The sequence below is a fragment of the Macrosteles quadrilineatus genome, unplaced genomic scaffold (genome assembly GCF_028750875.1).
Source record: "Macrosteles quadrilineatus isolate MER2022 unplaced genomic scaffold, UCM_ALF_1.0 Scaffold_3__2_contigs__length_128488019, whole genome shotgun sequence".
In the NCBI taxonomy this organism is placed as follows: Eukaryota; Metazoa; Arthropoda; class Insecta; order Hemiptera; family Cicadellidae; genus Macrosteles; species Macrosteles quadrilineatus.
The window spans coordinates 36,167,493-36,183,511 of NW_026542596.1; the positions used below are offsets into that span (position 1 = coordinate 36,167,493).

At 35.0% G+C, this 16,019-nt stretch overlaps 1 protein-coding gene across 1 annotated transcript in view; it reads left to right on the plus strand.

Moving 5' to 3' along the window:
- Positions 1-507: 507 nt before the first annotated feature.
- The window catches only part of LOC128990091 (eukaryotic translation initiation factor 4 gamma 2-like), a 33,431-nt gene continuing 17,919 nt past the window's right edge, over positions 508-16,019 (plus strand). The window contains exons 1-11 of the mRNA XM_054412329.1: positions 508-648; positions 3,964-4,084; positions 6,365-6,479; positions 9,023-9,133; positions 9,934-10,191; positions 10,482-10,652; positions 11,590-11,751; positions 12,118-12,302; positions 12,894-13,027; positions 13,904-14,053; positions 15,720-15,817. Of these exons, the coding sequence (XP_054268304.1) occupies positions 618-648; positions 3,964-4,084; positions 6,365-6,479; positions 9,023-9,133; positions 9,934-10,191; positions 10,482-10,652; positions 11,590-11,751; positions 12,118-12,302; positions 12,894-13,027; positions 13,904-14,053; positions 15,720-15,817 (1,536 nt within the window). The 5' untranslated portion in view covers positions 508-617. The remainder of the gene's footprint in view (positions 649-3,963; positions 4,085-6,364; positions 6,480-9,022; positions 9,134-9,933; positions 10,192-10,481; positions 10,653-11,589; positions 11,752-12,117; positions 12,303-12,893; positions 13,028-13,903; positions 14,054-15,719; positions 15,818-16,019) is intronic.

The following is a 16,019-nucleotide window of genomic DNA, read 5'->3' on the forward strand; positions in this document are numbered from 1 at the left end:
TTATAGAAACGTGGACGGTTTCATAGAATTTTTGGGATGTAGAGCAGTGACGCATTTAAAAAATAAACAATGGTTTCCTTGTATTTTCAAATGATCATCGTTAGGAGTAACAAGGGAAAAGACGCTGCGTGGAGACCTTGGCATAAAACATTGAACTTGTTGTTTCGTCTCCTTGAGCCTCGACTTCTATCTTCCATCGCATGTTTGCCTTTGCTTCCAACACAATTCAAATTACGTTAGGGAAAATCCTGATTAAATTTCAATGCGTTGTCAGATGTTGTAGCACTCTTTGACCCTAGCCCTTCCTTAATTTCTGTTTCTTGACAATTTCAATTTCACCTAGCAGGTGGGGTCATTTTCCTTTGTGGATCTCTGGATGAACGTGAACGACCTTGTCCATGGTTCGCGGAGGGTAGTGGGGAGTGGGCAGGGACGGGTCGGAATGTTTGGAGGGGGTGATTCATCTATCCCCCCCCACTTTTCTTTTGAATCGCGTCCGTCCGTCCGTGTGTGTGTGGACGTCGGCTAAACAACAAGCTCTAAAACTGTTCGCTTTGACGCACACACCGCCGCACGTTTCACAAACTCTCTCAGTTCAGTTTGTTTAATTTATATTTATGAAATTTCGCGAACCCGGTTATGTTCAAAGTAAGTAGCCAATTTTCAGTTGATCTGATCATAGCGATGTAATGTGTTTCTTTCCACAGTGGTGTTGGTGTAACGACGTCAGTGATGTGAAATTCTGCAGGTTCATCAATAATTATTATGTTCGAGAAAATGTGATTTAGGTTAGTTGTGTCACATGATTACAATGTGAACTTTGTGCACAGTTTTATCTGTAGCAGCCGACGTCATTTTATCGATCAGCGTCTAGAGGTTAGGCGTCTCGTACTCTACCGTCACTACACTTCAAAATGGCGTCTGCTCGTCCCTTCTGCCGTACTGCTGGCCGTCAGTGAAAACTCATCTGTGGTCGCGGTGATAGTGCGAAGTGGATTAAGTTTAATCGTATTTTGTTATTGAACAAAAGTGAAATTTTAATTCTATAATTGAGTTTCATAGTCCCACAATAGGCTCTAGTAAGTGTTTTTCCATGTGTGAGTTTTTGTAGTCCTGTGAGGTGAATGACCTCTATTTGGCTTTCTATGGGGAAAACCCCTTTATCATGGGGAATTTGCATTGAAATAAGAGTACCTACTTTTAGAACGTTTTCTTAGGAATCACAAAGGAAAAGATACACTTACTTGCAGGTTGCGACCTAGGCCTTCTTAGATTGCTTGCGTCTGCAGTCATAGGATGAAAAACTGGCTACTAACTTCCTTGCCACGCCATTTATATTTCGTATCTATTTTACTAAAATTGTATAAGTTATATTGGTTATTGTCGAAGTAATATTTCTGTACAGTTTCTTATGTCTATTCTCCACTCAGCAGTTGGCGCATGTTGTGTAATCAGTGCCTTTGGTGGTGTGCCGACGTCAGTGGCGATTTTCTTTGTTCATTTAGAACCCTGCTGATGTACTAATGATACTTCATTTCATTTTGCTGGAAATAATAAGTTTTGGTACACCAATTAATTTTAGCATTAGAACGAGTAACTTAACTTAAATTTATCATGATAAAAAAACTTGAACATTATTCTAAAAATATCTTAAGTTATTGCACAATCTTAGGATACTCCAAGCTAACCTCATAATAATATTTTTTTACTAAATATCAGAAATCAGAAAATCTTTATTGTTTCATATTTATTTACAAGCTTATACACATACTTATGAGTTAAATTAATTAATTGTTATAAACATTGGACTCTGACAAACCCCCATAGGCCTAAAGGCGCGTTTACATTCCGAGCTCGCATTCGAGTTAACTTAATGGAATGCGATAAGTTAGGTAGCGAGCGATTTACTATTCCAGTATCGAATGACAGATCAAATTCCAGCAGCGTTTACTTTGTTGTTGTTACTGGAATAATAATAGCAGTCTCGAGTGATGTAGTGTGAAATGAAATAGTGTAACTTAACTTAACTTAAGTTACTTAAATGCTGCCCAAAATATGCTAGAGGAAGAAGTGCTTCGTATCACCCAATTTAGCTTTAGATACATAGACAAGTATGTAAAACTCGCATTGATAAGCTCAATTTTATAAACACCTATAACTTATTTAAATGTAGGTAATTAATTCAAAATGTAGAAAGGTTGATGATGTAACTTAAACTTATTGGAATCTGACTGGATTCGGCAAAATATAACTGCAAACGCAACGAAGGTATTGTGGTCGTCAACATTTTCTCTTTAGGCCTAATTTATACTGTTTGATTCAACCATCACATTATATTTTGGTCACCAGTAGCCTACTCGTTGGTTATAGGATAGGCCTACACAAGTTACACATTAAGTTACACATTGATTGTCACCACTTTTACATTTGGAAATCATACTGGTCATCATGTTTAATTTTCTTTACTGTATTGCAACTAGTTGTTTTGCCCATGCTTCGCCACAGGGCAAGAAAACACAAAAGAAAATATTGTGGTCTCTAAATCTACTGTTAACACCGTTACTTACACTTACAATGGATTAAGTTCCCCTATACATGTACCATACTCAATCGTACTTATTGTTATATTAAGTTACTGTAATGCAAATATCTTGTGTAACTTGTATTTTTGTATTCAACTGTGTGGCAGGATGAAAACTACCTAATAATTTTCTTGTAACAAAACAATATGATGTGAATCAAAAAATAACTTACAGGAAAAAGTACAAACAAACAAACTATAAGTAGGAAAAATAAATGTAACAGCCAGGACTTATTTTACTTAATAAAGTGTAAATAAATTCAAGATTCAAGATTTTTTAAATTAAAAAATCCAATCCTTAATTGAGGGGTAGTTTTACATCAAGACCTTTCATTCAACTAGGCCTATGTGGTTGATAGGTGTCCACGGCTTATGGTTTTCTTCATGATCCTTCTTAGCTTAAAATATATGTGACGTGGAAAGCGAAAAGGAACCTCTTGTAGGCGATGCAAAATTTTCAGTACGGCCAATATAAGTAGGTAAGATCGAAAATATCGAAATTCAGGTTTTTATCGATTGTTATACCTTGTTTAACATAGAACAGGACAATATCCGTTAAAATATCAAATTGAAGAATTAAAAGGTCAAAATAAATCATTTTGTTAGCCTCTGCACCGTCTGAGAAAAGTAACCTCTTGTCCTCAATGTTATTTCGCCATAACGACAAGAGGTCCCATTTCTAATATTCACTTTATAAACAGACTTAGTCCAAGAAATGAATTGTACTGTATTCTAGTAGAAATTAAAGAGAACTACAACAAAGTTCAGTTTACAGGGAACAAAATATCTCACAAATTTGGCGGTCCTGGCAAGAGGTAGGCTTTCCTTTTTTTATCTTATGGAAAAATAACAAAGGGCCGACAAGAAGTCCCTATTCTGAAATGTGATTTGGCATGCTTTGATAAAACAATTATTTAAATGAAAACCACCGTGAGTTAAGAATAAAATTGGCATTGCCTCCAAAGAGCCAAAAAAATATCCAAAGAGGATATTATAAGCTTTCTTTTGATACCATCGTTTCTTAAATATGAAAAAAACTGTTTTTATGCATAGGCCTATTTAAAATTTTCAAAATGTTTTTTCTCAAAATGACCCTTTTCTATAACAAAATGATTTTGAGGCATTTTCAATTTAGTTGTATTAGATAGAGCCAAGATTCATCTGTTGACCCTATGTGTTGGCCTAAGGTTCTTTCATACCCATCTTATTATAGGGTACAATTTCTATAGGCTATCAACAACATTCTTCTGCCCGGGAAACATGTGTCTTCAACCAATTATTTTATACAACCAATGTATTTTTACTTTTAACTTTTTTGTATTGTTGTATTTCAGGTAGCCCACGCATTAGCTTAAGAATTACAATTGAATATCTTTTTTCAGCAACCCCCTCCATTACTGAGAAAACCAATATAAAACCAGTTTATTGTGTGGGCGGCGACACACAAGACACAACGGACGGCCCCAGAGGACCGGGGGGTGCTTCTCGTGTCTCGGGAGGAAGGTGAGAGTCTAGAATATAGCATCTCATTAGAACTTAAACTTGTGAGAACATTTTGAAACATTTATTAGCGATACCTTCCATCTCCATTCTTAAATACAAGGTTGAGATTTAGGCTATCAGAATGTTTTTGCTGCAACTAACCTTAGTTTTAATAGAAATGTTCATTGTATATCATTTATACCATATTCAGAGTGATAACTATTATTTGAACTTTTATATTTAAGTCCTTTCTGACAATTTACTTTTTTACATGGCCTATTTACATTGGGTCATCGGGATGGAGCACTTTTAGGGATTCTGACTTATTGCTTAGGCCTACCTACACTATAAAAAATGTGTAGGGGAGAGTGGGGAGGGTTGGGACAGAGGGAGGGATGGGACATTAATTTTTAACCTATTTAAGTTGGTATCTCTGCTCTCTTTTTTCTACAGCATATATTTCTCTCCATTTTCTTTCTCCTTCTGAAGTTTGGCAGAGCTACCTGACACGGTTCAGTTTTTATAAAAGTTTAACTGATTTTTTGACGAAATCTCTAGTATTTCGACCCAACTTATTGAATGAAAATCTACCAAAATAAAACTGTTGGCAAGTGCAATATTTTTGTTGGATACTCCAATGATTAAGAAAGATTTTGATTGCTCATAAATGAAGCTAACTTTTGAGGTTATGTTTCAGTAATCTCATTTGTTTAACCATGTGCTTGAGGGAGGCATGGGGCAGTAATATGAGGGAGGGTTGGGACAGTGTCCTCAAGGGTACTAAACCAGTGGAAGACGCTGAGCTGAGCATGATGGCCTTAAAAGCTGTAGACACCACTAAAAAAGTGTTTATTGCAAGAGAAGAAGATGTGTCATTCATTAATGTTGGGAATGTACTTGGTATTTTACCGTTTCCCGAAATAACAACGCAAGGCGATATGATAGGGTCAGATTTGTTTTTCATGAAAATCAATGTTTTTGAAAAGTAATCAAACTCAGTATGCCTTCCTTTATTGTATACTACAAGTTCTGTTACCTATTAAGAATGAATAAATGCAGTTGTTTATTTTGAAAAAGCATTCATTCAATATGTCCCAACCCTCCCCAACTGGTGTCCCAAGCCTCCCTCATAGAGGGAGGTTTGGGACACTTTGCACAGTAATAGTATTAAATACTTAACTACAAAATGAATTGAATTTCAACCATCTAAACTACTTTATTTTATTACTGAATCAATAATACTTTCATGTCATTTTAGTTTGTTGACCTAACTCAACTAAAAAAATGAAAAAAATAAATAATCGAAAAGTGTCCCATCCCTCCCCCCTCTCCCTGTGTAGGCCTATACAGAATTTTGTGTTTACATTTTTTTTAGTTCGATCTTTGTGTTGATTTCACCTTAATTTTTAGATAGAGATCTCATAAAACTCACCAGTGAGTTTCCATTCTTTATGATTTTCAACTACCTATCTCATGTTAACTATTCATGTTTTTAGATCCTTTAACATATTGTGTTGTCTACAATTAATTGTCAAACAAGGTGTCATTTTGTTCACTTGAATTAGTTTGCAAAACAGCTGATTGCTAAATAGTTATCCAAACAGGTTACTTCTAATTTAATAAACAGCTGATTAACTTAGCTTCACTGTTCAATCTAGACAAATGTACTGTACCGTACCCCTAGTACTTATGGCAGCCAACGTCTCTCAATTCTCTCATTTAGTGCTACCTCCAGTTTTATTCTAGCTCAGTGCTTTGCTCACTCTGAATGACAACTGAAAAAACAAAATTAAGACCAAACAATGGATGAACTATTACAGTAACTATTTATGGCTATACAGTAATGCTACTTTTACCATCATTGTTCTTTTGTAAAGTATACCTTATACCATACTTATGAATAAGAGGTTTTTTACAATCAAACTCTTTTTCATTGTTTGTTTGCATACTGTTGTTTTACATTAGCGTTTTATTAAATTTTGTACTACTGAATCTTACATTAACAACTGTAGACAAAAAATAATGTACGGTATGTACAATTTGTGTGCAAAGTGTTCATTGTAAACTTAAAATTGCTGCCTGAGGCTTGCAGATTATTTTAATTTGAAAAAGTGCCACTTCGCTCACTAGCTACACAAATAATCTGTTAACTCATGCTATGATTTGATATATCATAACAGTTTTATTAGATAGTTTACCTATTAATTTTGTTGTTATTGCTAGTGCATGTTGTTTAAGAACAGCAAAGAGCTTAAGAGTTTTAAAAATCAATAGTGAAAATTAGTAAATTTTATGTTTTAGGGACGAATCTCGCTCCCTGCAATCGTCAAAGAGACGTTGGGTTCCTCCTTCAAGTTATAGACGCGATGCTGCACAACAGACCCCTGAAACCAGAAATGATCAGATCTTCCGCAAGGTTAGTCCTCTTATAGATTCTCTAGCAAAAAAATTTGGTTTTCATGCAACTTTCCTTACTATGCAGCATTAGGCCATTGATATTTCATCGCCATACATCCAAATTCTCATATTCATGAACCGAAATATTTCCTAGCCAATAGCCTAGCCCTACATTATAACAGTAGAATGTAATCCAGAGATTAATTCATTCGTTATTGCTGTAGTAAAATTAGGCAATTTGAGATCACTTGCTCCTCATGGATCAAAGTGTATGCATAGTTGCCTGACATCAAAATCTTTCATCCATTCTTTCTCCCTCTCATGAGTTATGGAAGAAGTTGTGATCGAAACAATATTGCTGCAAGAAAACATACGGGTACCTACCATAACATATTTTTAGGTTAGGAGAGCAGGGAAAGAGTGGTAAAGAGACTCAAACTAATTTTTTTATGAGTAGTAGATTTGTATAGGCTACTATGGTGTGGATTTCATTTTATTATAATTTAAGATGTTCAAATAGGCCTATAGTTTGTTAGAGATGCAAAGAATGGGGATGCAAAAACTATTTACATTTCTTTATTCAATTGTTGAACTTACAATGCAAATCAGGCAATTTGAGATCACTTGCTCCACATGGATCAAAGCGTATGCATAGTTGCCTGACATAAAAATCTTTCATCCATTCTTTCTTTCTCTTATGAGTTATGGAAGAAGTTGTGATCGAGACAATATAGTTGCTACAAAATTAACTGGGATATTTACAATCTATTGTTGATTTTCTGTATCCATTAATGTTTACTGAAAGTTTATTTGGCATTTAAGGAAATATTTCACCTTGATTTGTGGGTGTGAATGTAAATTTCAGTTACTTGAGATTTTTGAAATAGGCCTATAATGGTTAGCACATCTTGTGGAACCATGCTTAAAAGATTCGTGCAATATTTGTGTACAGTTGAGGAATATTGTATTTAACACATTGAGCGCGAGTGACGGGCCGGCACACCAAGCGTCTGGCGGGCGCGCCCGTCATGTTAGCATAGCAAAAACCTTGTTTCAATGTGAGCTAGACGCCATTGCCGGGGAACGTTGTAATCGTTACCAGCCTGTAGCTTAGAATGCGAGCTTTATTCTGGTGTAGGTTGGTACTAAAATTGCCCATAAAAACCCGTCTGGCAATGCTTTTGTCCCGTTTTTGGAGATTTTCCCTATTCGAGCCATATTACAAAGACTCTGGTTATTGATCCAGGCAGTGCTGCTACCTTTGGGTGTTTCAGTGAACTACGTCCACTATCGGGGTAACGCAGAACAATCACCACTGGCTGCTCTTTTGTGATTCGATATTTCAATGCCAATAGCGATCGCTGATTCAGTCGGGTCGTCGAGCGCCTGTTAAAAGGTTTTCAGCGCTCAATGTGTTAATTAAGCTTTTTCCCTCCTAACTTAGGCGATTTGAGAACGTATGTTTGTTTTTGGGACATATGTTTGCATAGTTGCCTGACATCAAATTCTTTCATCCATTCTTTTCTTCTCAACTGAGCTGTGAAAGAAGTAGTGATAGAGACATTATGATTGTAATTTGGGAGATCATTTTAGAAATGTGTACATGACATTTTTGTAGCCTAATATGATCATTAAGCAACAATATCATTTTTCCACATTTTGTAGGAGTAACTTAATCAGGATAATTTTGACAGCAACCATGTAGGCCTAAAGTAGTTCAAAACTTTAATAACTGAGATGGTTAATTTCGGAAAAATTAAATATATTTGGCAAATTTTCTGTTTGATTAAAACTCTTTTTAACCTTGAGAAGTGCTAGAGCAACACCCCTAGGGAACAAAAAAAATGTGTTAGAAGGATTTTTGTCGTTTTAGCCAGCTTAACAGATTGGAAAATACAGTAGTCCTCTCTGGCTTAATGAACAAAAAAATAACATCACTATACTATACACAAAACACTTAAATATTTCACTGTCTCTTACAACATTTTCAATCAAGAAAAGTTTGTGTTGGGAAGATAAAATATACTATTTTACCGTTTTACTTTCTCACCCCTTATACATGGAGAATGTATTGTTTTTGTCAAAAAATATTTAAGTGATGTCTATATGTATGGATATGTACAGACCTACCCACTAAACCTGTGATCCTATTTTGATGAAATGCGGTATGTAGATACTAATCTATGGCATCTCCATGTATTATTTTTAATTTGTTGAAATTTTGATTTTTCCAGTGATTTTCCATAAAAACTAACAAAATAACAGAATAATGTCATTTTCAAAAACCGGCTGTAAACAAGATTAAAATTAAGTATGTTGTGGTCTTTTTAACACTTAACAAAATGGTACAACCCTCAATGCTGTAAGTTATTGCAACTTTTGTGATTTTCCTCTTGAAATATCACTCCCACTGCTTGTCCATTATAAGTGTTGTTGACTCACTAATGGGAGAAAGTATATGTCAGATTTCTGAGTTTCCTACAGTGGACTTTTACGGATTCAGATAAGCCTGCTGTAATTCCCATCCTTGTGATCACACCTTATCTGTTGGTTTGGTTGTAGGTGCGAGGAATCCTCAACAAGCTCACACCAGAGAAGTTTCAGAAGCTGAGTGATGACTTGCTGCAGACGGAACTCAATTCAAGTGTTATTCTCAAAGGTGTCATCTTGTTGGTAAGGTTTACATTTTTCTTGTAAACAAAAAAACTGTCATGGCTACTTTAGTCCCATAAGCCTAATGTTAAAAATTGGAAATTTTAAGTTCGTTTTAAATTGCATTGGCATTATCTAATTGAAATTTTTTTGTTTAAAAATCATCTCACTATTGGTCTAAGTAATTTTGTTAAGTTTGGCTGAAATGCGTTCAGCCGTTATTGAGTGATGTTTCTTTATTTGTTGCATTGAAGTTGATCCCAAAAACCGCTCAACAATGTTACTATAGTGGGTAAAAGAACAATACAGTAATGGAAAAGACCCCCAAAGTGACGTATGGGGAGAGGTTTTGTTGTCATTCACTGCTTCACACAAAAACACTTTAGATGGAAAAATAATTAACCTTATCATAACGTAAATAAGTCTCAAAGAAAAATGTACAGTTTCGCTGATTAATTAAGAAATTAATAAAACCATTGACTATACATAGAATATTTGTATTAAAAATTTATATTAAATTTATATTGAAAATCCTCTTGTAGTGTTCTTTTAGTGTGGTGTCTTGTGGTGCTCTCAGCACCTATAGTTGAGTAGCTATAAAAACTGTTCTATTCTTTGTTGATTAATTTGTTGTAACATTTTTGGTTATGTATCTCAATATCGTTGTCTTAAACCTTAATGAAGGTTTACTACTTTGAACTCCTTAGGTAAGCTTGCTAAACTCTATTCCTCTGAAAAATGATAGAAATGCCATTGTGAGATTTGTTTTAGGATTAGTGCACTAGGTGTTTGATAAACTGAAATTACTTTCCTAATTGCAGATCTTTGAAAAGGCGCTAGATGAGCCGAAGTACAGTTCTATGTATGCACAGCTGTGCAAGCGCCTGACAGAAGAAGCTCCCAACTTTGATCCACCATCTAGCCTTGGCACATTCCGCCACTTGTTGCTAAACAAGTGCAAAACTGAGTTTGAGAACCGCTCGCATGCTACCGACGCCTACCCCGATGATGCGATCCTCACCCCTGAAGAAGAAGAGCGAAAACAGAATGCCAAGCGCAAGATGCTCGGCAACATTAAGGTGAGTGTTCTAAATTCTCTTTAGAGTTTTTGATAATGGCTGATCATGTTACTTTCTCTCACTATACATAGTATGGAAAAAGTATTGTATTGATTTTGTCAAAATTTGCGGAGTTTTGGATGGAAATATCCGTTTTGTGTCCTACTGAACCCAAAATGTGGTTTTCAAATTGATGTCTCCGTGTGTGTGTATATATATATATATATATACATATGTGTGTGTGTGTGTTTGAATGTCTATAAAGCTACAGTAACTTGTGGTGTGAGTAATAATTTAAAATTATCTTTCAGTTTATCGGAGAACTTGGAAAACTGGAGATCCTGGCGGAAGGCATCCTGCACAGGTGTGTCCAGCAGCTGTTGGGCACAACACATCGCAACAAGCCAATGGCCGAGGACTTGGAGTGCCTCTGTCAGATAATGAGGACCTGCGGACGCATCCTGGATACGGACAAAGGCTCTGTGAGTATCCTCCGTCTACTTTTAGTAGGTCCTTTGCCGATGTCCGTAGATTGCGTCAATAAGGATGGTGTGTAGCGCAAGGTATGGTCAAAACCAGAAATTTTGAATCTCAAAACCAAATGTGAATTTCATGCCTAAACGTGATTCTTTTTTTGTAAGTTAAAGTTACATGTACAGAATATTATATAATTTTTGTTAACCAATCAAAAGTGAATAAAATTGGATTTCTGACCCTGACATATTAACATGAATACTGTATGTGACATAAGTCACAATACGTCTCAAGTGTGCAAACAAAATCCCAAAAACATAATTTTGTTAAACAACTAACAAATAAATTCAACTCCGAACACTGAAATAATAATTAGACCATGACATTAATTCAGACATCTATTTAGTGGTCAATATTTATGACTAACACACTATATAGCAGATAAAAAAACAAAAATTATAATCAGGTTCTTTACAGGCTGGTTTATACATGTAGCTTGTAAACTAGCCCCCAGTGTAGGCTTCTCACTGCATTTTATTTATATGTAGTAACTATTTTGAGGATATCGGGTTTACCTGAATGCAAAAGAATCCACTACTTCAGAACAATAAACATAAACGCGTTAACACAATACCAGAAAGTTTGAATATTTTGCTGGCAATGAAAGAAGTTTCATCTGGAAACATAAGAGTAGATTTAGTATAACCGTATGTTTGTTACAGGTCAAGGGTTTGTCCCTTGTCCCAACTCTACCTTCCTTTGTTGAAAATACTGTCAGTAATGGTGTAATATTCCAGCTTTTGTGTATAGTGTTAAGTATTTTGTGTTTCTCGTCATGGAGTGGGCTCATTCCTATTCAGGTAAGTCTGATATTTTAGAACAAAAACGTTTTAGTGCTATTTTAGATAGTTAAATTGGTCACCATTAAAATATCGATCTTTACAGAAACTGATGGAGCAATACTTCAACCGCATGCAGATCCTTGCGAAGAACGAGGAGTTGCCTTCTCGCATCCGCTTCATGCTGCGAGATGTCATTGAGCTGCGGCGAGACAAGTGGGTTCCCCGCAAAGCCACCAACTATGAGGGACCCATGCCCATGAATCAGGTAGGTCTACGTCCCAACTACAGCTCAGTGCAACTTTTTAATGTCCGGCTTTCCGCCTTATCTTTTACTCATTTGTTATTAATTTTTAGTGTAATGTTTTCATTACTCACCAATGTCAGATCCTTTTATTCAATTGAGTTAGAAACATGTTATCAGTTGGCTAGTGAACAAAGTTAGGTATTATTGCGTTTTTGCTTATGATTTGATTTATGTTCGACGAAATCCTTTATTTTGAAACTTTTTTTCATTATAGGCAGTGCTGTAAGAGGTTAAGTAAAAGTGGCTGCCAAATTCATACATTTTGATATTTTGTAGTAGGTAGTTCCACTGTAAATTAGTTGCTTATGTCTATTTTGCATTTTTCAGCTCTGTGAAGAAGAGAATGAGCAACGCAACAATTTCTCGAGGAACTCAGACCGGCGGCCGAACATGAACAATGAGTTTTACAGATACTCCCTCAAAACCCGAGGCGGGTTGGACGAGATGCTCGGAGGTCCTCTAGGGTCTCTGCATTCCAGCCCTCTGCATCCTCAATCGGATAAGTTCAACTCGTAAGTACGCCTATTGCTGTGTATAGAAAAGTAGATCATACAAATGTTTTTTTTCTAATCGATGTGATAACATGTAAAGAGCCCAGAACACCGTTAATGAATGGTCGCTCGGCCTTAAGGGGTGTTGTAAAATTTAAAATTCATGTACAATTTACAGTCTTTTACCATAGTGCTATTGCCAAGTAATCCTGTTCTTGTATTAAGACTACCTACCATAGTTTTTGAAGACTATGATGGCTTCATTGTCTAGTCTACACGTACTTTTAAGCGTCGCTTATCTTCAACCTAGATGTTGTGAAGATTCGTCGTAAGAAAAAGTGTGGCCACAACTAAAAACAAATTGGACAACATGTGCGTGTAGCTGGCAAAAGTTTGGTCATAACACAATGAAATTGGAAGCTTGCCAAGAAGTCACAGGCTTTTTCTGGCCTTTATAAAATTCATATGCGATTACTGGTTTTGTGGTCAGCAAGATACCTTGGATGGGTAATCAGTTTATTTAATGTACTATTACTAACATCACTTGCAACCAATATTATTTATTGTTTCCTATTTCTTATTAACATTCTGAATGATTATGCATTTTTGCAGCTACAATGGTTATCAGTCAGGATATCGTCAGAACTCTCGGCAGAATCATCATCAACAGAACCAGCAACAGTTCTACCAGCAAAACAACCACCGCTACAACAACCAGCATAACAACAATTCTAACAATAATTCTGGTTGGTACACATCTAGACCTAACCTAGAGCCTATCATTTTCTTATGAACTTAGTTCAGGCTGTTTTTGCTTGAACATATTTTTTCTAGCTTTCAAAAATAGCAAAAATCTATCTTTAAAAGCAAATATTTCTCGGATGTTGTTAAGTAACATTGCATGGCTGTAAACAACAATGAAAGATTGACAACTGTTGTTCCTTTGATGTTTTTATTTACTTTTCTCCTGATCGTTTTTAAACACATAGGCTATATTGTACTTTTTTATTATATTCGTAGGTGAAACATAATGAATGAATGACAGAATCTTTACTATAAAAAGACCGATCATTAGTTTTGGACGAACTGTGTTTTGGAACATCATTTAAGTTCACTTAATACGTAATTCGGTACTTTTGTATTATACTGACCACACCGATAAAAATGAAATTGTTCTAAACCAACCTAACCAAACTCGATGTTTGACATTCCCTACATGTCATTTCTGCTATCAAACGAGATTTTGAAATTTTACTGCAAGTTTGGTTAGGTTAGTTTGGAACAGTTTCTTTTTTAGAAGTGGTCGGTATAATACAAAAGTACCCGTGATTCTAAAAACTCTTAGTTCAACCAAAAATCAATTTTGATACAAAAATAAACGAACAAAAAGTTGTACTACTTTGTTTCCATGTAGCAATGTCAGTCAGATATTCATGACGTTTTCCTGTTAAAATAAATTAGTTTTACCTTTGAATAATTCCTAGATGTGAATCACATCATTTCAATCATTTATATATGTATGTATATTTAATGTTTTAAATAGGATCTTTTTTAATTAAACTGGCTTAAATTTTTACAATAGTTTTACGGAACCATTGACAATAAAGTTCTAACTATTACAGGAGCTAAGGAACTAGCGCCTCGCTTCAAGAAGATGATGAACCATCAGCAGGCCTCCACCAACCTGGACGAGATATCTCTGAGGCCGCCCAGCAACTCTATGGTGTTTAAACCTCTCAACACTAAACCTCAGATCAACACCATTCCACCAGGTACACAGTGCAACTTATAACTAGCCTATAACATGTATAAAAGTCTATACAATTGTGGGGGATCAATTAGGCCTACGGTACTTGCATAAAGCAATCCTTGGTTGGTGTAGGGGCAGCTATTTTCAGTTGTTATGCTGAACCATCAGACCTGAACACGCTGAACAAACAGTCAAAAATAATAACATCTCTTAAAGGTACATAGGTTAGTTATTAAAAGTCATACAAGTTCAATGAAAAACTATTACTAGAAATGAATATATTAAGTGGTCAACATAATTATGCGTTAGTTTGTTGGTGATCTTCAAATGAAGTGATTTTGTTTATGTCTGATGGTTCAACCTAAGAACCCAAACTAGTTGAAACTACATTAATCGTGAGGTTAAACATATGTTTGATTAATCATTATTAGTTCGGTAAAAGGTATTACATGTTGTAATATCATCATAAACGGCCAAATGAGTTATTTTACTAGGACATTACACCCATTAAAACATAAATAATTGGTTTAGTGACAATTCCTGAGTTTAAAAACGTTTTTATGTCAAACATTGTACAATGCACTTAAGTCTACAATACTCCTACTACTTCCACGTTGTAAAAACAAATATTTCTGAATCATTAACCTAAATGTTAACTGCAACTGTGTAAGGTTTGAAAATAAAAATTTTACGCTGTTAGTAAATAAATAAATAAATCTTTATTGTCACATAATGTTACCAGAATATAGCAATGCTGTAACATACAAGATTTTACCTGACCCGACAATATACAGGGGGTTACGAACAATAAATTTCATTATCCATTTCACTCATCTTCTAACAGTAACATTCATTTACAAACAAAAGCTAGGTTAGGAAAATTCTTCAAAGCATAACAATAAAATTCAAGCGCACAGCTGATTTCTAGCGTTGAACATCATTGGCTCCATAGAGGTATATTTTTTTTAAGTCAAGCACTCAATGTTTATTAAAAGGGTTTCATTACCTCACCGAGTGAGTTTTTTTAACTTAACATTACTCGTGAAGTAAAGAAGTAGTATACATCACGCTTGGGATAGGGAAGTTTAACATGGCGGGTTGGGTAAAACTGGTTACTTTGTTGAAATACAAATAGGCTACCTTAATACTAAGGAGTTAGGCCTATACAAGACTAAAATAAACTGAAAATATAAAAATAAAAGTGGTTTAAACAAAATGTATCAATTAAAAAGTTTTGTTAAAAGCAAATTTACTTTTACACATCCTGATCAGTTAAGAAGGCATACTGTTATAAGGTTTTTTTTTAAAGAAAATAAGCAAGGGTGCGTTTGAAATGCTTGGACTGTATTTTGTTCTTTAATTCTTGAGACATTTTATTATATAGTTATTTGATGTATATCAGGGTTTTTTTTACTAATGAAAGACAATGCCATATTACAGTATAAAATGTAATACTAAAAATCTACACTTTTAGACATGGAAAGCTTCCACATCATTGGCACATTCCCAGAATTCTACGATAATATTTTTTATGCAAGATTTCCAACACTATCTGATCTATAAAAAATTTTGTTACACTTTATACCTTTTGGTAGTGATATTTTATTTATCTCATGATTGGATTACAAAAATTAGCAGTGCAATGGTGCTTGAATAAATGTGTTAATCGGCTTTTAATCTTTTTTCAGTTAACAATCACATGCCGACTCCTCACCCCGTGAAGGAGAACGTGGTGGTCATCAAACCTGCCCCTGTGGATAAAAACAAGAGCAACAAGAAAGAAAAGGTGAGGAATAATAGAGTAGGCCTACTTGGAAAACATTACTTAGTCGTTGATCTTATGTTTGTTAACGGCCATCTTGGATAATTTCAAACAGCTTCTGAAGAGTTAATTATCATCCAAAAATATTTGTTCAAACACTATAAAGTGATAATAATTTAAATATCTACGATACTGTGAGATAGGAAATTTTCTTTGTTGTTTTTGA